This window comes from Melanostigma gelatinosum (genome assembly GCF_949748355.1).
Source record: "Melanostigma gelatinosum genome assembly, chromosome: 1".
NCBI classification, from domain to species: domain Eukaryota; kingdom Metazoa; phylum Chordata; class Actinopteri; order Perciformes; family Zoarcidae; genus Melanostigma; species Melanostigma gelatinosum.
The window spans coordinates 16925114-16948317 of NC_136634.1; the positions used below are offsets into that span (position 1 = coordinate 16925114).

At 42.2% G+C, this 23204-nt stretch overlaps 1 protein-coding gene across 1 annotated transcript; it reads left to right on the plus strand.

Moving 5' to 3' along the window:
* The first annotated feature begins 1597 nt into the window (after positions 1-1597).
* Positions 1598-21130, plus strand: cpt1ab (carnitine palmitoyltransferase 1Ab (liver)). The gene is made up of 19 exons (XM_079268120.1): positions 1598-1701; positions 6117-6281; positions 6847-6989; positions 7957-8128; positions 8416-8517; positions 8754-8891; positions 8997-9074; positions 10222-10329; positions 11583-11667; positions 13300-13495; positions 14783-14971; positions 15074-15179; positions 15364-15480; positions 16628-16792; positions 17288-17419; positions 17530-17682; positions 18795-18908; positions 19193-19285; positions 19381-21130. Exons 2-19 carry the CDS (start codon positions 6141-6143, stop codon positions 19462-19464), a joined length of 2316 nt encoding a protein of 771 aa, XP_079124246.1. The 5' UTR covers positions 1598-1701; positions 6117-6140; the 3' UTR covers positions 19465-21130.
* Positions 21131-23204: the final 2074 nt, after the last annotated feature.

Here is a 23204-nt window from a genome sequence, read left to right on the forward strand (position 1 = left end):
CCTCTCAAAGACACTTTCAGCTGCATAAGTGAGAAACAAAAAAAAGAGCCAGACACACGGCACTGGGGTTAAAAATACATGGCAGGGAGGCTTAACGTGTGTTTAAACAAAATATCATCGGAAACTATTCTGTGATTTCTTAAGTACAGTCTGAAAATGTGCTGTCAAGTAAATACATGTATTAATGCACTCCTGGCCTCTCTTGGTATATTTAACAGTGTTTCACCACACAAACGAGGCCTGTTGACCACCTCTCAAAGGGGAACTGTTTTGGTCTCTATAGCCAATGACAACTGTAGAGAGGGTGAATTTGTATACAACTCAAAACTTTAAATTGGATTAAGGCTTAGAGTTAGGCACAGCCTAATTAAGGGTGTGGCCACTTTGAGTGACAGGTGCTTTACCAGGTCATTAGTTGCTAGCTGTCTGCTCTGCTGCATGGGTGATGCAGCAGAGCAGACAGCCTGCCTCAGTGCCACCTCTTTGTCCATTTTTGGATCAGTTGGCAGTTAAGCTGTGTCATCACTGCGAAGATGGCGTATCAAAATGTCTGCTGTGAAAAAGGTGTGTAGTGACTGACAATCTGCAGCCACACAGGTGACGTACATTGTCTGTACGACTCATCAGTCTGGGTGCATGCACTACCTGGTGCTGGTATCGGTGACGTCATTTCCAGCCTGCCATAACTTGTCCTCGTACAACCTCTGCTCTATAGCACAAGAGACCAAAAAGAAAGAAAGATATATATATATATATATGTGTATATATATGTATATGTATATATATATGTATATATATATATATATATATATATATATATATGTATATATATATATATATATATATGTGTATATATATGTATATGTATATATATATGTATATATATATATATATATATATGTGTATATATATGTATATGTATATATATATATATATATATATATATATATATATATATATATATATATATATATATATATATATATATATATATATATATATATATATATATATATATATATATATATATATATATATATATATATATATATATATATGTGTATATATATGTATATGTATATGTGTATATATATATATATATATATATATATATATATATGTGTATATATATATATATATATATATATATATATATATATATATATATATATATATATATATATATATATATATATATATATATATATATATATATATATATATGTGTATATATATGTATATGTATATGTGTATATATATATATATATATATATATATATATATATGTGTATATATATGTATATGTATATGTGTATATATATGTATATGTATATGTGTATATATATGTATATGTATATGTGTATATATATGTATATGTATATATATATATGTGTGTATATGTGTATATATATGTATATGTATATATATATATATATATATATATATATATATGTGTATATATATGTATATGTATATATATATATATATATATATATATATCAAGAGACCGCAGGGGGCGCTGTTTCTACTATCACGTGCTCTGTTGGCCACTTGACTGAAAGCAAAAGGGGGCAGGCTGTGTGTGTGTGTGTGTGTGTGTGTGTGTGTGTGTACAAGTCTATGCTCTCATTCATGCACAGTTTATAGCAGCCGAGCGGCGTCACAGACGGCTCTGCTCTCTCAGACCGACAGAAAGGGTTGGTGAGTGATCATTCTCCTTCTTTTTCTCTCTACTGCGTGTCCCGGCGTCGCTTTTGGCTCTTTACTCGGCCGTTTTGGAAGAAGCTGTGCAAATATGGCTGCAGTATTTATTTATTTAAAAAAGACCGACGAGCTAAAACGCAAACCCCTCTGGCAGCTGTCGTTATGTCTGCGCAGCGCACGTTCGTGTCGGTTTGTTGCATTTCCTCGTCGGCCCGGTGCTGAAAGCTGTGCGGGGTTTATGACGTACAGTAGATTTCCAGACCTCCGCATTAACATAACCGGGCGGCTGTGCGCTTCTTCGGTGTGTAGCAGTCGGGAATGAAGTCTTGACTCATGAAAGTCGTACCTACGCCTCGAGGAGGACTGCTTATTACCCTCGCAGCCATGGGCTTGGATTGAAGGTTGATTTTCTAAGGTTGTGGGCATGTTCAAAAAGGCCTCTGCTGGATATCTGAATTAAACATTCAACCTGTTATGCCTTTCCCTTGATGTGATCTTACGTTGAACGGTCCAGGTAGGGACCTGGTTGGCATTCCTGCGTCGTTCATGACATGAATGTGGGCGAAAGTCCAAGTAAAGGTCATCCATTGACAACTACATTTACCGGCAGCTCTGTTAATTACAACTCACGCATTCGTGCTCTGTATACCATAATAACACATAATATAGCCTGTGATATGTTCGTGCTTGTGATGTGTGATAGTAGCTAAAGAGACGGTCACCTGCCAGTGAAGGTCAGTACATGGTGTCCTGTTTGTAAGGACGCCATACAAGTAGAGATGACACCCTTTGTTTTTCTTTGCATATGACTGGACACGCTGCTTGTGTGGATTATAATACAGAATATGGTGCATATATCGACCCCTTTTTCAACCAGACCACGTGGGCAGGATACTTCATTTAACACCAAAATAAATGTAACCTCCCAATGCCCAGGCGTGTCTGTGTGAAGTGTTTAGTAACGACATCTGGTAAACATGCTTCGTGTGGGGGGTGGCGTTTACGGTCAGAATCATAATGCAGATATACGCAACGTTAAGTGCACGACGACATACGGGTACTTGACATGATTAATTAACGCTAGACTGGCTTTTGCTTCTGCAACTTGTATTACAGTAAAAAAAAAAAATTGTCCAAACGCTAATTATCCCATATTCCAAACCAATATGTTTTGGGTGGCTTCGTTGTGACAACAATGGGATGTGCTCGGTGCATTTGGAGGGTTTTGTGAGTACTACGGTGCCAGGTTTGCCCGCTGTCTAAGCGGCGCAGCGCTGCGACCTTTCCCCTAGTTTCTGCATCACAGGGTGGATCATGTGACGTTGTAAAGTAGCGGGGGGAGGGGACTGCTCGGTGGAGGCTGTGCTCCTTCACAGGACTGGAAGCGTACAAACCGAGACGTGTCCTGCTTTCAGAGGGCTCGTGTTGAATGAAATAAAAACTCTCTTTCAAGACTCTTTCAAAGCTAAAGCAAAACATTGTTTTGCTTTTAGAAACACAGATGAGCTTTGCAGAGAAACGTTTGCGGTAGTCTTAGCGAAAAGGAAAGTGAAACCATAACGTAAACAGGTCCTTCTCAGTGGCACAGCTAGTCTGTAGTTCTCACGCACACACTGCTGCTCTCCGATGCCTGCGGTGGCCCAAAAAAGGTTTAATTTGAAGTGAAAGCATGTGATCTGGGCCTCCAGAACCATGAAAGATGTTGGTTACTTTGTAGGTCATATACAATACTATACTATATCTCATGTCACGTCCTAGAAGAGGGATTTCTGGTGAGAAATATATATCTTTAAAGACAATATGCCTTGTTCAATATATATAGCAGTACACAACTTGTCATCGGCTCATTCATATATCATCTAAAGTGGTGCCGTATATTTAACGGATTCCTCCGGTTGTGCATAAGCAATAATTAAATCAGACATGGATGTAGCCGAGACACTCATAATGCTAACCACCTTACCTCCGGTTCACAATCAGTACATACAAAAAGAATACCAATTAAATCTTAGTATTGGAAGCCTTATTAGTTCCATAATTACAAAAGACAAGAAATCTGCGGTATTGGATACCGGGTAAGATAATGCACCGACATGGCAAAATATGAGCTGTAGACCAGACCCTTTCATCAAGGTTATTTACCTGAACTCACTTTATTATTAAGATTGTGTGCCAAGATCTCTTCCACTACTGGAGGTGGTGGATGATGGCAGTGCAAAGTTAGAGATGTCACCTCTGCAGACTTAAAATCAGTTCCCACTAAGCTTTCCGTTGTCTCCCCACTCCTTTCCCTTCTTAGCTCCCATATCATATTAAGAAAGAAAGAAAGAAACCATTTTTATTGTCATATACATATACACGGAATTTGACTTCTGCATGTGACTAGTGGTGTCACGGATCGAGCCGTGATCCGTTCGGATCACCCCTCACGGTTCGGATCACTTGTGAACCGCGGATCAATCGAGTTTTTTTTTTTTCACAGCGTAATCATCATAGTGTGTAATAAAGTTCTACTGCTGCTGTTCCTTTTCAAGTAACAAGTCCCCGAATATCAATGCAGAGTGTCAGTGAACAGATATAAAGCAGTAGTGTGTTCACGTGAACGGAGCAGCTTAGAAGCATTTAACGGTGAAGTCATGGCGAGCGGAGGAACGTCAGAAGCCGCGGCGTCATTTAAGTCGCAAGTTTGGGAACATTTTGTCTTCCCTGTAACGTATAATGACGGGATGAGGGTGGTGGACAAACAGTTATGGTATGTCGGCGTTATTTAAAGAGAGACACACGACAACGGCAAAACATCGGAATGTCCACGACACTCCGTTGTCGAAAACAAAGGATTTCTAAATCTGGTTAAAATGCTTGAGCCACGCTACGAAGTCCACTCACGCACCCACTTCAGTGTGAAGCTGTTCCAGATGTCTATGAGAAGGAAAAGACTGTAGAGACTGCTTTCACCACGGCGGAGTGATTCTTAGTCCGGCGCTGTAGACACGCCCCCTCTGTGAGCGCCACACAGACACACAGGTGCTGACAGAAGCATCAGAGTGAAGCTAGACAGGCCCAATAATATTCCAGTCACCACAGAAAGGTCGACCCTCTCCCCAGACAATGGAGATATTCTCATCTTTTTGAAAATAATGTCACAGTAATGTAACATTATTGTGTATTTGAATGGCATAACCTGACAGGAAGTAAACATAGACCTAAGGTGTTGCTGAGCAGTTCAGTTCAGTGTAAACAGTGGAAGCTAGCTCACTGGCTGTTTCTTTCTTTCAATATTGATCAAAGGACGAGGATATCAACATACCTCATGTTGCACTTAAACTTAACAGAATTCTTGAATGTATTATTTTTATTTATTTATTTAATTTTGTTTCAAATTGGACATCTTCAATATTTTCTTTGCTTTAAGTGTTCTTGAAGTTCTTTAATTAATAAATGGAAAGCAAAGTTATATTTGTCTCCTCCCCTTTTCTTTGTTGATCCGAAAAATGATCCGAACCGTGACTCCTGAACCGAACCGAACCGTGAGGTTTGTGATCCGTGACACCCCTACATGTGACCCATCCCTGTATATAGGGAGCAGTGGGCTGCCAATGATAGGTGCCCGGGGAGCCGGGGCTCAGGGACACTACGACACGTGACACGTCCTAGTCGAGGATCGAACCGTTGACCCTGCGGTTACCAGACAACCCTCTTAACCCAGTGAGCCACGGTCGCCCCTAAATTGCATATTAACATTTTAGACATGCAATAGCTCACTGAAGCTTTGCAAATTAACAATACAAGGAACTTGTAGTTTGGAATAAAATGGTTTTCCTTGTGTCGGCTCTTTGATAGTAAAGGATATAATGCCTCACCTGCCTCACCAGTTCGGTGATGAGTAACTGACACGACATCGTCAGCTCACACGCGTGTGCCGAACCGTGAGGGGTGATCCGTAAGGATCACGGATCAATCTGTGATCCGTCCGGATCTACTTCTAGTGCCTACTAGAACGCTTGAAAGCCAATAAGAACCGGCTCCCACTTCCTACAAAGAGCTTAAACTGATTTAAATCTTGGAAATTAGGCACGCTGCAGCGCCGTCGAGGAACAATGACTTCTGATTTCAAATAACTGTGACGGGAGCTGGTCAATCCGAAAGATTGATCTGATATCTGCCTGACAACAATTATTAAGCCTCGTCCAGATATCGGGATGTTGTGACTGTATGATGTTGGTTGTTGTGACTCAGTATCCCTGTTGTGATGAATTTACTCGATCCACATAACATAAAGTAAGAGAACATTGATGTGGCTGGGTCAGTGTTTTTGACATACATCTCCCTTTACCTTTTTATGTTTGATGAAAAAACTTTCTTGAAACGTCCTCTTGACTAACTTTATTATCTTGCTCTGTGCTCGCCCTCAGTGACCCTGTACAGCAGCAGCCACCATGGCAGAAGCTCACCAGGCGGTGGCCTTCCAGTTCACCGTCACTCCGGATGGCATCAACCTCCAGCTGTGCCACGAGGCTCTACGCCAGATCTACCTCTCTGGCCTGCACTCCTGGAAGAAAAGGTTCATCCGCTTCAAGGTGAGAGGTGTCGGACATCTGGGAGAGCAAAGTCCACCGGGTTTCTGTGCAGCATGTGCGGCCAATTATTTTATGACCTGTGACTGATTTACTGTTACTGCGGCCTGTTTGTTCTCTACTATAAGTGTCTCGCACTAATTAATTTCCATTCTCAGTAAATATTTACTCGGTAAGCTTCATTGTAAGGGCCCCAGTAATGCTCTGTTTTCATGTATTAATTGCTGTCCTACTGTAAATTGGTGTGTTGGGTTACATTAACTTGCCTACTCTGGACGGTCACTAACTCTTAAAGAGCCATGGGAGACGGTAACCTTCCTGTCTGTCCTTTGTGTCGTAGCCTTTGGCCTAGTTGACCGTCTGTTTACACGCATCACACCGAGTCACTCAAACCCAAAACAGCTGATGTCAGTTTCCCCACTTTCCTGATTGTTGATATTGATTAATGATATCTCTCATTGGTTTTCAAGACCCAAAGCACTGTTATCAAAGCATACCCTTATAGACTATGTGCTCTCTGTGACTCAGGGGACGTTTGCCGCCTTTCATTTGCTTTACCTTTCCACAGAATGGGGTAATGACTGGTGTGTACCCGGGCAGCCCTGGTGGGTTCATGATAGTGGTGGTGTCCTACATGTCCTACAACAAATATCAACAGCTGGATCCCTCTCTGGGCTTGATTGCCAAGCTGGGACAACACATGCCCATCAGGTAAGGCCACCGATATCACGAGGCCTTTAATGACATGGTGTCAAGGAAAGCCAAAAAAACCCCTCCGTTATTGGCCCAATATGGATCAACGGAGAGTGTTCCTGTCGAGACATTACCATGCTATTTGCCATAACTATACAAGTTGGCCCAGTGCTTGAGAGGAAGCCCTGAGCAATTATAGGGAGGATTAGCTGTGCTGTAGTTTAGGCTGTAAAATAGGTGTGGAGTAAGTTGTTGGCATGTGAAAATGCCCCGTCTTGTCAAACGCATCGTAATGGAATGTTGACGCCGTGTTTCACAAGACAACACATAGGCCTGTTTTCTTCGGCCTAACAGATTATAAAGTTGTAATTATATTTCTTTCACCTTTTGTTCCAGCTGTCCACCACACAATCTTCTTGTTTGCTAACAGTGTTAATCATGTTTAGGGATATTATGAAAACACTTAATGTCTCACCAACAATGCTGGGGGAGTCTCCCTCAAGTTGAGGGTGTTTATGACCGTATCGTTACGTTATTATTCCAATGATTGTTTTTTATGGTTAGAGCACCTGTTGGTGTTGCAAACACTGAAATTGCAGAAAAGCCGTGCAGCTTCTTAAGTTTATAAAATGTCAAATCACCAGTGACACTGGCTATACTGATTTATAAAAGGTTTAGGATTTTACCATTGGCAGTTAATCGCTCACAATGTGTGTGCGCGTGTTTTAATCCTGTCAAGATAAGTGACGTGCACGTGTTTATCAGTCATGACTTCACGTGACCTTTGTCCATTGTGTTATTGTTGTGCACTCTCTCTTGGAGTCATCTGTTGGTAGTAGTTTTATTATATGTATTCATTACACCACATCATCTCACTGATCTGATTTAAGAAAGTCTTACTTTGCTAATCTCACATTGAGCCCCTCTGTATTTTTGTCCTGGTCCCCCCCCCCCCCCCCCCCCCCTCTTTTGTCTCTGTCCACAGTCGATACATGTCCACTGACAGCCAGAGGATTGTTGGAGGTGTTCTGGTGGGCACGGGCCTGTGGGTCAGCATAATCATGATTATGAGGAATGTCCTGAAGTCCCTGTTGTCGTGGCACGGCTGGATGCATACCCGCCATGGCTCTGTGTCCTGGTCTACTCGTGTGTGGCTGGTGAGACGATGAATGGGCTCCTCTGTGCAGTTCACTTCACAGCAGATACTGACAGGAATGGCTCATGCAATTCTTTTCTTTAAAAATACCCAGAATATAATTTAAAATGATTCAATTCAAGTAACTGTACTGAGTCAAAGATACAAGACTCAGCTCTTGGTTCTTTTTAGTTTAGCCCACTGGGTACATGTTTGCACTTTGCTTCATGCCTTAAAGGTTTCTAGATGCAACACAATGTGTAACTTTGACGTCTCCCTGCCCCCCCTTTATCTGTTCCTCTTGTCCAGGTATTAGTGAAGGTGTTCTCTGGCAGGAAGCCAATGCTCTACAGTTTCCAGAACTCCCTGCCGCGACTACCTGTTCCCACTATCAAGGACACCTGCAGACGGGTAATTTCCACCAGCCGCCTCTGTTTTGTTTCTAGGTATATAGAGTCCGTATGGCTGTGCTTTCTGTTTACGCACTGCAGTGCGACGCTTCCTGTCTGTGCTAGTTGCAGCATTTGATGCGCGTCATGTCACACACTGCTGCGTAAACACAGTGTGTTTACAGCTTGAGGCAGAGCCGCTAAACAAACTTAATGCGTGGCTCTCTGATAACCCTTTGCTTCTCTGTGTGTGGCCAGTACCTGGAGTCAGTGCGTCCACTGATGGATGATGAGCAGTATGAACGGATGGAGGGCTTGACTAAAGACTTTGAGAAGAATCTGGGACCCAGACTGCAGTGGTACCTCAAACTCAAGTCCTGGTGGGCCTCTAACTATGTGAGTCTCTCTTCTCTGCTCTTTTGTCAGAGTTTTGGACGCTGTCCTGAGTAATTTAGCTTCAATCTGTCAATAATGTCACCTCCCTTTCTTTGTGTTGCACAGGTCAGTGACTGGTGGGAAGAGTATATTTACCTTCGAGGCCGTGGGCCCATCATGGTCAACAGCAACTACTATGCCATGGTAAGACATCTCTACGTGTGTATCTGTTAACAAACAACCGCTCAGCCTTTTGTTTATAGATTAAGCAACAAGCGTCTCCATGTAGGCTGTGATTCATTCTCTGAAAGTGTGTGTTTAGTGTTCCGAATACATTTCAGAAGCTTTCAGTGCTTTAGTGTGAGTGTAATAAGTGGTGAGGTATGTACAAAGTATCATCAAAATGTCAAAAAAGTTTGTCACGAAGATTGGTTTGATTTACCACACTGTAAGTGACATTTAGTCAAATGAGCTCTTGAGCAGCTTTATGGCAGCTCTGCCTAAAGATAAAGTTGTTGATGTGAATAGAATGCTTGATAGTACTTTAATCCTACAGTTGTAGCTTCTTACAACTGACCTTTCTGAAGTACGGGTTTTGTTGCGTACCACTTGTCTAATCTTGTGTGTGATAGCTATGCAAAGTTGGCAACCAAATGTTTTTCTGTGGAAGGTAAGGACACCCAATTGGCAGCATAACCCCCATGCACCTCCAGTATGTCTCAGGGGAACTCATTACAGCTGCGGTCTTACAATCTTGGGATCTCCAGCATCTTGGCTGGCTAAGCTGCAGTCACTGTATTGCTTTGTGTCTTTACTGTTCCCAGTGGGCAGGTTGAGTGCTCCAAATCCCGGTCAGATTTGTGATCACGGACCCGGTGAACTCACCAGGAGAACCATCAAGAACTGAGGTTCTACAAGAGGCACTGAAACCCACAGCGCCCTCTCTATGCTCCTGCCTGAATGAGTGCGAGAGCAGACTGAAGGGGCTGTTATTGAATAGACAATAGAAGTTAGACTGAACACTTATCCAACACAAAAATGTCTGTTTTGAGCTTTGACCAAAATGGATCTCTGCTCTTGCTTATGAAGCAGCGCTCTTAAAGGACGTAGACTCGGTATGGGGTCAGTGGAACAACAGCAGGCTTAAAATAGCAGGTCATGATGGCTGACTATGTGTGTGCATACAGCCCTTGGCCAAAATAACTACAAAGAACCTATGGATGGATCACACGGGGCCATTTTGTTCAGGCTGCTCCTCCGTTTGCATTTATAAGTCACGTCTCGTGCTTTTCATGGCAGTAGGGCGTGTTGGATGACATGTGAATGATTATTAATTGATACCTTGTTGCAGGACTTCCTGTATGTGTTCCCCACCTCCATCCAGGCTGCCAGAGCAGGTAATGCCATCCATGCTATCATGCTCTACAGGAGGAAACTGGACCGAGCCCAGATCAAGCCAGTGAGTACAGAGCGCTTTCCTCCCCGTTTGACTTTTGAAATGATTTTGGTTCGCTGCGGTTAATCCACATACCTCGACGTAAACGACAACAGCTCATATTGATCCAAAGTAAATGTGTAACCTTCTCGTGTATTATTCATTGATTTATAGTTCTTATCTCTTCTTATTTACAGTTCTTATCTGTGTTTTTGTCTTTTAACTTTACAATGAGAGCAGCTTGTCGTTCACGGCCCTTTCTTGTGTGGTCTTAAAGTTAGATTATCTAACCGGTGATTATGCCGGTGCTTGATATTGTCCTCCGCTCACTGTGTCTAACTGACTGTGCTTTTTGCCTGTTTTGATGGAAGTAGAGCTATGTTGGCCGTGAAATCAGCAGCATTTTCTAAAGACTCAGTGAATGAGTGCTAATGAATGCTGGTGATTTCAGTGAGACACATCAGTGTCCTCTCCTCCCGCTCCTCTGTCAGTCCTCTTCCTTTACCAACCTGCATGATGCCAGTGCAAATTACTTTCTGTTTTTTTTACATTTGCACAATCCTGACATGCATTTTACAATACAAACGGACCTGCTGCACAGACCAATTGTACGGCACTATACAAACAAAGCAATGCATGAGCTCGCCCTGTTACACACTCACATTCAGTTGTCTCTGTTTTACTGTCTTGTCCCTTCGCTGTGTCGGACGCTGCGTTAGATTTACTTGCTGGCGAACAAGGTTCCTCTGTGTTCGGCTCAATGGGAGTTGATGTTTAACACCACCCGCGTCCCTGGTTTGGAGACAGGTAAGAGGAGGGCACACCCCCCGCCATGCCCTCTCAACCCTTCGCTCTTGCGACGGCAACAGCTATTGGAAACCCCGACTACTCGTCTCATTCTCAACAGCACAGCCCTAAAATACTTCACTTCTCATTGGCGTTTTGTTAGTTTTGTCTATCTGGGAGATATCAAAATTTAAGTGTAAAACATGTCTATTTTAATACAAATTCTACTGCAGATATTAGGGCTTTGCTGGTGGCATTGAGATGGCAGACCCCTGGTTTCTGGACCCTTCTCATGTCTCCTTCCCCAGCAGTCTTCTCAGGTCCCTTCTCCTCCTCTTATCAAACCAATCCTCATTACCCTCTTCCCTTCATCTGTGCTCCTCTCTGTGTAGGTGTGTGTCTGCTGCGCTCTCGAGGGGATTTTTTTTTTTTTTTTCTTTTGAGAATTAGTTTGCCATGTCTGTGTTTGACTCTCCCCTTTTGCTTTTCAGCTCATGCTCCAAAACACTATTCCCATGTGCTCAGCCCAATACGAGTCTATGTTCAACAGCTGTCGTGTCCCAGGTGTAGACACAGGTAGAGTCTTTAGCAGTGCCGCCTCCTCCGCACTACTCCTACTGTACTTCTCCTTGGCACATTTGTCCATGTGTTTGAATTAGAGATAGTCTGACCTCCATGAATAAATAATGCATGTGTGAAGGTCGATGCACATTGAAGGACTAATTTGCATGTGACTAAAGTCTAGTGTTTGAGAAAGCAAGGCAGCGATATTGTTAAGGTAAGACCTGGAAATGTCAAACGGTGTTACGCTGGCCTGAAAACATTAAAATGCATATATTTACAAAGGGAATCTATTGGTAATATTTCACATACAGTTCAGTATGTTCAGTATGTTCATGGAGTTAGAAGGATAATAGAATACTTTTACTTTTGGCTGGTGGTCATAGTTAGTTTAGCGTTAAATGACCTGTGACGGGGCAGACAGCCTGCAGAAATATCATGATATGCTTTTTCAAGCATAGAAAGCACTGAAACAAGAACTTTATTGAAACTTATGTGCTGTTGTTCAGTCGTAGAAGAACTAAAATGATAAGTAACATGCACGGACAGTGTGGAAAGGACTTCTAATGCATGATATAGCACAATGCAAAGACCATCAGTTCAGTATGAAAGCTTGAAGCCTCAGGACAAAGACCGTGAGCTGTGGTGACACCTAAACATTGAATACTTTATCTCTCTGGCTTTAGAGGACATTAGTGACTTACGATTCATTTTAAATTAACCAAAATGTATAAGAAAAATGTGAATTCAGTGGTGAAAAAGTACTACTTTTGATTTAAATGTAAGTGATACATTTACAGATTTGAATAAAACACAAAAGTTCACCCATCAGGTTGTCATAGGTTTAATGTTAAGTGTTAAATACAACTTATTTCTTTTTTTAAATTTCCAAAGCCAGTTATATTTATGTTGACATTGCTGGAGGTGTAGGCCCAGTTTGACCTGGATGTGAGGTGGTGGTTGGTCCCAGCGTGAGTATCCCCTCCTTTGTCCTGCCTGTATCGAGAGCAATGCTTGTTTGAATCCCTGAGCGTCTCCAAAAACAATATCCTAACTCTGTTTCAAAGATGCAAGTGATGCTTTTGAATTAGTTTCCCCTGGTTGTGCACGGTGCTGTTCAAACAAGCATTGCCTCAATTCATTGTATTCTGAACCACCACCCTGTTCCCAAATTACTTTCTCTTTTCATCTCACTCTCCGCACGTCCATTTTCAAGCTTCTTTAGTTTTTGAACTGGATAGTACTCCCTGCCATCATGTAGTATCATTTTGAATTCAATTGTTGTTGTTTTTGCCCTTCAAGTTAATTTAAGAAGGATGCCCACAGAAATAAAAAACGAGCCCACAAAAAAGTATGTTTCTCTCAACAGAAGTCTGTGTTGTAGATATCACATCATTTCACAACTGGGAGCCAGATTTGGTTACTACCACTTCTATTAATCCCAGAAATCAAATGCTGTGACATCCACACTCCATTCAAACGGCTGCCTTCTTTTTGACATTTGAATCACGTGCAATTTAAAGATGCACCGAGATACACGTAACACATGGAGCTGCTCTCTGCCATCAGCCACAACACTCCAATTGTCTTTCTTTCTCCGTTTTCCACTTTTTCTCTCTCTCCTCACCATTGGTCCCTCTCTCCCAGACGTCCTCCAGCACGTGAACAATAGCAAACACATAGCTGTGTACCACAAGGGACGTTTCTTCAAGGTGTGGATGTTTTATGACGGCCGGTTGCTGTTGCCACGGGAGATCGAGCAGCAGATGGCGAGGATCTTGGCCGACACCACCGAGCCTCTGCCGGGAGAGGAGAGACTAGCCGCGCTGACCGCAGGGGACAGGTGGGTGGCATTGCAGAGCGAGCTGCAGCCGGTATCGATGAGGCCACGCAGTTTACACCATGTAGTGTAGCCCGACAGGAAGTAAAGAGACACGGCACGTATTCAGTGGAGTAGTGATCTGCATTCTGTAGTTATACAGGGTTGTTATACTGGAGACGTACACTTTAACCGTTATGCATCACTAAGGACTTTTTGTTTTTCGTGTTTTTTGTTTTTTCCGAATTTCAGAAGTTCAACCTCAGCTCCTATAATTGGTCTATGATAAACTTTCAGACCCTTAAGGACAAAACATCCCTACCCTGACTGCCATTACAGCATAAAATCATGCATTCTTTTGTACCAGACTTTCAATCTAGAGCCCTGATATCAAAATTGAAATGATAGTTTTTACTGTTTTCCACCAGATTGAGCCATTTTGGGATGTTTGCCTTGTGGGGCAAATGCATACTATTTTACTGGTTTCCACATTGCTGCTGTATTGCGGAGCACTGCAGTGTGTGATGCAATGCAGCAAAAATCAATGTTGTTGCTCATCGTTGAAAATAATCCCCCCTTTGCATTTAGTATACACACAGTGTTTTGTGTTGTTTCATAAAAGCAGTAGTGACAATATGTGAAATAACTGGCATATTAAGGGTTAAAATAAAGGAATATTTTAATTTGTTGGCATTTTGTGACGCTGACACCGACATCAGAGTTTTTTTTAAATGGGATACACAAGTTGGTTCTAAGGAGTTAGGACTGACCTTAGCCCAACTGATATCACATGTTTGAGTCATCAAAATTTGAGAATTTAGAACATTTTCTAACAATATATTGTCTGATAGTCAGCGATGGTATATAACAAACATTTTCTGTACGGATCTCTTAAATTTGATCGTAATAAATTGCACAGAGCGGGACATTTTGCTGTTGAACAACAAATATAGTGGAAAAACTGTGTGATGGCAACGCTGTTTCTAAATGACCTCGGACATGTCTGTGTTGGATCTGTGCTGTCACTTCTTACTGGCTGACCGACGTGCTGTCATGTGCGATGAGCTGAAATCTAGCCATAATATGGGCCAAGACGCTGTATTGGTTGGGCGCTGGTACTGACTGTGAGAGGAGTATTTGAAGGTAGGAAAGGGTGTGGCAGTGACTACAAAAATGCAAGAAATAAGTCCAGTACTGCCCTCCCACACAGCCCACTTTTCTCACACAGAGGTGAGACTTGTTTGCACTAGTTACAAGTAGGCCTGACTCCTGTAAGGCATTGCTGGATTGTATGTAATTTGTCATTTGCAGGACCCCATGGGCCAACGCTCGAGAGACCTACTTCGGCCGCGGTAAGAACAAGCAATCTCTGGACACCATCGAGAAGGCAGCCTTCTTTGTTACCCTCGACGACACCGAGCAGCGCTACGAAGAAAACAACCCAGTCAAGTCTCTGGACAGCTACGCCAAGTCCCTCCTCCACGGGAAGTGCTACGACAGGTGGGGCAGATAAACCCGATACCTTTCGTTTCAGATTATTAGAAGAGTTCATGTATATATAAACTGAAGTTGTTTATTCTTTTTTTTTTTTTTTTCATTCAGATGGTTTGATAAGTCCTTTAACCTGATAGTTTTTAAGAATGGCACCATGGGACTGAACGCAGAGCATTCCTGGGCTGATGCTCCGATCATCGGCCATCTCTGGGAGGTACATCATGTTGTTTTTATCGAATTCATTTTGCATTCTTGCATTAAAGTGCATTAAAGTGCATTATTATGTCACAAACAATGTGTACCTCAGTTTATCTAAGACAGAAATTTGAAATGCATCAATTTCATGCCTTCTATTTAATTGAGTTATTCATGTTCTGTGTTGACTCTCTGCATTGCAGCATGTTCTTTCCATGGACCCTATTAAGCTGGGATATACTGAGCAGGGTCACTGCTGTGGGGAGCCCCACCCCAACCTGCCGGGTCCTCAGAGGCTGTCGTGGGACATCGCTGCTGAGGTACGGGTCGGTTATGCTCAAGAAGAACTAAACACAATAAGGCACAATCGTTTAAAGTTGGGATGTTAACTGTCAACCGTTGAGCGGTTAACCACACCACAGTGTGTGTGTGTGTGTGTGTGTGTGTGTGTGTTTGCCTGATTTAAAGGTGGGCAACAAACGTAAGGAAATAAAAGAAAAGGCCGAACATATAATCCAAAAGATATTGGATCAATGTAGAACTTAAAAATGAAGCGCCGCAGCTTATTGAGTCAGTGGAGTGTTGCAGTAAAAGGAAAACACCTCTTGTATTTGACATAGTTTTGTGTTTTTTCTTCGATATTCATCGCTTAGTTGCCAGTTAACGGGTGTCGGGCAATCGAAAGCAAATGTAACAGAAACTGAAATCCCTGGTTTCAAGAGTTTGGCCTCGCTCAAACGTAGGGAGAAAAGCCGGCCGTCATAAAGAGGACGGCGCATGCTAACCGTTTAAATATGGAGATGACTGTCTCTCCTGACAGACATTAATTGTGCTGCTTTGCACTTGTTTGTACACATCAAAAGTGACAGAAATAGGCCGCGGTTACACTTGTCTTTTCAAATCGACTTTTGTGATCTGATGCGCCAGATCGGAACTCAGCTCTGTCTGCATATACACATATGCAGACACCGTGGTGGACACCGTGTGAGGGTGTTTCAGGAAGCCGTTTGACCATCTCAAGAGCTGATGTAGAATACTATCAAGGCAAGTTTATTTGTATAGCACATTTCAACAAGGTAATTCAAAGTGCCTCACATAAAAGCATCAAAACATAAGGGAAAAGAAAAGGAGATTTAAAAACAATTAAGAACATTCATTGAAACAATAAAAACAGTAAGAAATGAAATGCAGGAAATTGATTAATATATATATATCAGCTGGGATTTGATATGCACAGGCCTTGGCTTCCCTCTGCTGGCAGCCTGAACAATGTGCATCAGTGTTGGTATTTTATTACTGAAATGTGAAGATGTAGAGAAAGGGCTGTTGGGTGTTGTTTATTGGAAATTTAAAATGTGACAATAACTGGTGTTGAGCCTGAAATCTACAAACGTCACTGATGTAAATTTGATTACTCTGAGCTTTCTCAGTATGTTGTCTAACATGTGACTCTGTCACCTCCTCTAGTGCCAGGACGTCATCCAGAGCTCTCTGACAGTAGCCAGGACTCTGGCTGATGATGTGGACTCTCACATTTTCCCCTTCAATGACTTTGGCAAGGGTCTGATAAAGAAGTGCCGCACCAGTCCTGATGCCTTCATCCAGATCGCCCTGCAGCTGGCCCATTACAGGGCAAGTACATGTCACTGGTTCCTAAGTAATAACCATTGGACACATCTATTTCATTGTCGTTTAGCGGCCTTTACGTGTTATGCTTACAAATATAATAGCCGACGCACTCCAGTGACGTTCCTCTGAATCTCCAGCAGAGAGCAGTCTCAACATGCCAATCAACGCGTCACTGAAGATTGTCAAACTTTTTCAATGAAGGAGTTAATCAAAACTGTGTTCAGCTTCAGTTTGAGGCTGAATTTTTCTGTTCGTTTTGAGGTTTATTTGATAAAACAAAAGCACATATGAATGGAGCAACAATCTAACGTCAAGTTTTGTTGCTAATTGGCATTTAGCTCCAGATAATTGCCTTGGATAGCAACCTTGGTAATTGCAGTTTCGGTATGGCATTACCTGGTGTATCTGTTATTTATTCACTGTTCACTCATTAACCATTTGTAAAGCGTCTTCTTGCGGTTTGTCTCTTTGATGCTGATCCATACTATCCCTCAACAGGACAAGAAGAAGTTCTGCCTGACATACGAAGCCTCCATGACGCGTTTGTTCCGTGAGGGCCGGACAGAAACGGTGCGCTCCTGCACCACAGACACTTGTGCCTTTGTCCGTGCTATGGTCGCAGAGGAGACGGTAAGGCTCGACGGCAGCGACACGCCGCGACCCTGACTACAGCGCTACTTTAAGTCACTCGCAGTCGCTCTGTGATAGTTTAACTTCTGTCTCTTTCCCGTTCATTTCAGAGAGAAGAGTCTCTCCGGTTGCTCAAAGCGGCCGCAGAGAAGCACCAAAACATGTACCGCCTGGCGATGACAGGAGCGGGCATCGATCGCCACCTTTTCTGCCTCTATGTGGTTTCCAAGTACCTCGGAGAAGACTCTCCCTTCCTCAAGGAGGTACGAGGTGTCGTTGCAAGTCGTTAAGTTGTCTGCTCTTACAGCTGGAGCAATGGCTCTTGTAAATGTGGTGTTTCAGCAAAACAAGCAAAGTGGCTTTGATCCAAGTGCTTCTGCTCACTTTTTCATACAAAGATGAGAAGTTGAGGCTTCACCTGTTAAACCTTTTGACAATGTTGCACTTAAAAGTCGGTTTCCAAGATCTGGGTCTTTATGCTGCCTTCCAATGGAACTTGTGAGCTTTTGGTTACAACGTGGGAAGTGGAGTACACGATACGTTTGGCGTTCAAGTGGAACGTCGTGAAAACACAGCTGCTACATTTTCCACAGACGTATTATATAATTACAAAGAAAAACTTTGTACCACTGAAATACAATATATTAACTCACCGTCCACCAACAAATGTACTTCCGTGGCCTCTTCCATTCCTGCGAACGTCAGCCAACATGTCACCACTGGTTAACTCCGAGCTTTCAGCCAGTTTCCTCTCATGGGGTTGTGAATATCACCAGAGAGGGTTTGTTTATAAACACGCCCAGGTCTAAGCTTTTTAAAAACAAATCACGCTGTTTGGACTAAATTAAGCCGACTTGAATTTACTAAAGTAATACCATTGATGTAACAGTGTGGTAGGTGGTTGAACATAATCTTTTCCAGGACTCCATAAGTGGAAAAAATAAGTAATGCAGAGAAAACCACGAGGATTAACTGTTAAGCTTTGCTTCTAATTAAACCGCCTCATTAAGTTTACAGGCACATGCATTCATTGCAATGTAGGCTTCTACTTACTTTTCTCTAAGTGTATGTAAGTAAATTGTGCTTTGTATACTTCCTGAATTATAACCTGTTAACAAATGTCATATAATTTAACTACGCCAAAAGAATGAAACGCCGCTTTTCTTCCCCTTCCACTTAGATGTGACACAGTATATTATTATATATTAATATATAGAGTATATTTAAATCCAGCTCATCTCTGTGTTATTTAACAGCTTGATCTGCTCATTCCTTAATAACTGTCCTCTGAGTATTAGAGAAAGACAAACCGATTCTCCATCAGGCTGTTGATTGGGCTGAGATCCGGTGGATTAAATGTCTCCTTCTTGTTTAGGTCCTCTCTGACCCGTGGAGGCTGTCCACCAGTCAGACGCCCCTGCAGCAGGTCGATCTGTTCGATCTGGTCAAACACCCCGAGTACGTGTCCTCCGGAGGTGGATTTGGTCCAGTGAGTTATCCATCAGTTTTGATGTTTTTTTGGTTATTTTTAAGAGGGTTGTGGAGTCTTTCTGCAGTTGGAAAACTCATGTAAAATGTAACGTGTGTCCATTATGGATGGATGCATATTAGTTTCGTCTTCACTAAGGAATCGGTGGTCACACACCTGTTCTTTGTTCATGTTTATTTCGGGTTTGTATGTATGAACATTCCAGCCAATTGAAGATATAGTTTGAAAACATTGAGACTGTTGTTGAGATGAAACTCGCATGTCTTTCCTCTTGTGTCCTAAAGGTGGCTGATGATGGTTATGGTGTCTCCTACATCATCGTTGGTGAGAACCTCATCAACTTCCACATCTCCAGCAAACACTCAAGCCCAGAAACTGTAAGTTCCGTCCCACAGACAGTTTATTTGTTCAATGTCTGTTACTTAAAGAGACTTCTTCAAAGTGTCTTCCCACTTTTTTTGCTTTATTTCAGGACTCTCACCGTTTCGGCGCCAACATCCGACAGGCCATGCTTGACATACTGGATCTCTTCCAGCTCGAGAAGAAAACTAAGTGATGAGCCCTCTATGGGTGGCATTAACATAATAAGTTGTTTTTAGCAAGAAATCTATTCTTTCTGAGGTTTGTACAGAATCAAATATTGGATTTTGGGTTAATTGATGTTACAGAAATAAGAATGATTGAGAGTTTTTGTCAATGTGTTTTTGAGGCGGTTATGCGTGCTGTATTTATAGGCAAGGTGAGATACTGGTGTTATTGGGTACAGGTAGTGCACAGATCAACGTTTGTACTGACAGGACTGTTCTTAGTGACCCACTCATGTAAAACGGGCAGAAAGGGAGGGGGACATTAGAGCTCTCGTCTGTGTTACCACACTAAAGGATTGTTCATTCGCATCATCCAATATTGCACTCATGTTTTGAAGTTCAGAGATGGTGCAATATGTTCACTAGTGTTGTCCTGGTTTTAAAAATCCTATGAAATTTTGTTGTTCTTTTTGGTTTCTCCTTTTAAATTGCAGCGCCTGAGTCACGTGTAACTGGCCAAAGCAGTAAATGTGATATTAAATATCATCAACAAATACTTGCATGTTGCATGGTGTCGATTAATTTCATACGGCTCGGTTTAAATAGTCTGATTTACTAGCCTGAACAATTGTATCCAGTAATGTTCTACAGTAAAACAGTTGATCTGTACTCACGATAAGTACAGGTATTCAGCTTTGGTCTGGAGCGTGACCCTGTAACGGTGAGATCTGGATACCAACACAGACGACAGGGAGATAATCAATGGATCCACAAGCTGCTGTCATCGTATGGTGGAGCGTAAAGGCACATCATGGTTGTGTCATGTTCATTACTCAGGTTTTTCTTTTAAACATGGCCTAGTATTCTAGAGTGCTGGCTCCAGCATTGGAAGCTGAGTGCTTATGTTGCAGAGTACATGTGCAACAGTATCAGATATTGAAATGCGGTACAATGCCGTGTGACCCCCGATGAACTGGTGGGTAGTACAACGTAAAGTCTGCTGTGGAAGTGGGAGGATCGGCAGGGCGGGGCGTGTTTCTAGGGTGCGTGTTCGGCGGTGACTTTATTTTCTTGTTTAAAAACAAAAAAAAGCTGAGCACTCCATGACTGGTCCTTTAGTTCAAACTAACCAATTCCCAACTACCTTGGTAGCCTTTCGTCAGATCAACATGAATTGTTGTAATAGCGGTATTTCAACTGTCAAAATAAGTTGCAGAGTCGCTTACTAGGCTGTGGTGTCTCCAGTAAACTACGAAATCTTTTCTTTTTTCCCCTCAGAGTGATACTTAAGAAGTGCAGATATAGAGGGGCTGTCACGTGGGGATGCATTTCTGTTCTTGTGTATATGTTGTCAGGTCATATTTATTTTCCATGTTTAAACTTCTTTATTAAAAACATTTACCAGCTGAATGATGCGCACTAAGTTAAAGCTTTGCTGATTTAAGAAGTAAAACAGACAAAATACTTCCTCGTTTCTTTTTTGACGTGACAGTTTTGTGCTCACAGACTTTGCAAGTATACGGTGAAGTTGTATGACTTTTTGTCCCGGTAGACCTCATGTTGACACTGCTGCATGTTCTTTTTTGAAGATGAAGCTGTATATGTTTGCCTTTTAATTCAAAGATGGTGTAAAAAGACAAGCGGCTGATATACCAAAACGAGTTTTAACAATAAAGTGAATGTCTGACAGCTGTATGACCGCTGAGTATGTTCTCGCTTTCCTACAATCTGTTCTATCATTTCATAACTTGTGGAAGATGTGATGTGTGAACAAGTCAATCAAATTTTTGATGAAATAAATCCAACAGTTTCGATAATTGATTCGTCGCTGCTCAAGCAACAAAAGGCCTAACATGATAATGGCACGATAGGAAATGTTAAGCGCTCAGAAAGATTAGTACAGTTCATCCTGAGGGGGACATGAATGTGTGTACCAAATTGTACGGCAATCCATCCTAATGTCAAGTACATGGTGGCACCAGAGGAGAATTCAGGACCACCAAAGTCATTAGGAATGGTCCTCTGGGGACCATGAATGTCTGAACATACTAGCATAGCTAATAACATATTGCTGCACTAACTTTGAGACGTTTGGCTGGTGTCCAGCTTGGCAGTATATGACCCATGTTCTTCAGCTGTTGGCTTATTAAATCTAACCATACCCCTCCCTGAGAACCAATGAGGCTGGAGGTGAGCTGAAATGGCCTGTCGAGTAGGGCTGGGCAAAATATGGATATCATATTTATATTGTGACATGAGACTGGATATTGTCTTAGGTTTTTAATATCTTATTTGATCGAATACATCGCGATATTTGATTTTCTCTATATCGCCCAGCGCTGCTGTCCAGCACACATGGCGTAGACTTTGCAAAAGTATAATGTTTCATCTCTTGTTTATTTCAAGGCTCAACCCTCATCTGTATCAGAGGGTTGACTTGTGGCCATGCCTGTGTTAATCAGTTTTACAATTAAAGTAATTGTCAGAGCGTAAAGTAAAGCGCCTAGAAACCGTTCTGGTGTGATAATGAGCTCTTTCCTTCCTTAGCTCAGTGTTTACTTAAGCAAAGGGAAGCTGTGGCATGCCATCTGGCCAGGTGGTTGGGATCAAGTGGACGGCACCCAGGAGCCAGTTCCGTCTCTGGGTGTATTAATAAGTCCCTGCACAGTGACAGTTTCCTTCTAGCTCCTGTCCACCACTTGGGCTCTCTCCCTCTCTCAAACACACACACACACACACACACACACCTCTACAATAGTACACTCGCCCTGATGTCACCCTGCCTTCGGCTTCCGATAGCAGGCTAACATTTCAAGACTGCATTCCTGAGGTCTGCTTACTCCTCGTCAACTCCGGGAACCTGCAGTACGGCTTCTCGAGGTTCACTTTCAAAGCTAGAACTTTGTTTTTCTTGTTTTGAAGTGTGTCCTGGCTGTCTGTGCACGAAGAGATGTTTGATTATTATTTACACAAAGGAGAAAGGAAATTTCTTCTCTATTTAGAACACAAGACTGTGACAGGTCCATACAGCATAATCAACAGACTTCAAGCGGCTGGCTTCTGGACCACAAGCCTTTAGATTGTTCACCTAATTGGCGAGCTGGAAAACCCATTCACTAAAGAGCAGACACTGAAACCTAAAACCTTGACTTGCACTTTCTAAAAGTAGACTTTGGGAGAGATCTACGGCCTCTGCTTGTCACCAGTTTAATTCATGTACCACTTGCTCCACAACACTCTCAAAGAAAAGAGGGGAGCCAATGTTGCCCCTCCTGGTTTATAAGCTGATCATTCACGCAGGAGCGGGGATGTTCCTATTTTGTGTGTGGTGGTTGTCGCTGGTAGCTGAATTGCATTGTTCTCACTGCAGCTACTGCCTGTAGATAATTTGTGTCATTCTTGATTTGGGTTTTGGCAGGACAATTTGTTTTTTTCCTACACAAGGCTTTGTTATGCCCCAAACTAATTGGGTTGAATGTTACATGTTGAATCAGTGAACAAGGGGGAAAAAAATGATTGTGTCCTGCTGCTAAATGTTAGTTTAAGGGTGGATGTCTTGGACCGCAAGGTTTCTGGAAAGAATTGTGTTATTGTGCCTCGATTTTGTGTTAAAGCGGACCGCACAAAAGGCTGTTGAGGATAAAGGATCAACAGCAACCATATGACAAAGTACTTCATTGCACACGGATTAAACGGACATTATTTTGGAGTCTGAATATACAATAAGATTAAATCATATAGTAGTGAAGGTCACATAAGGCTCTCTCAC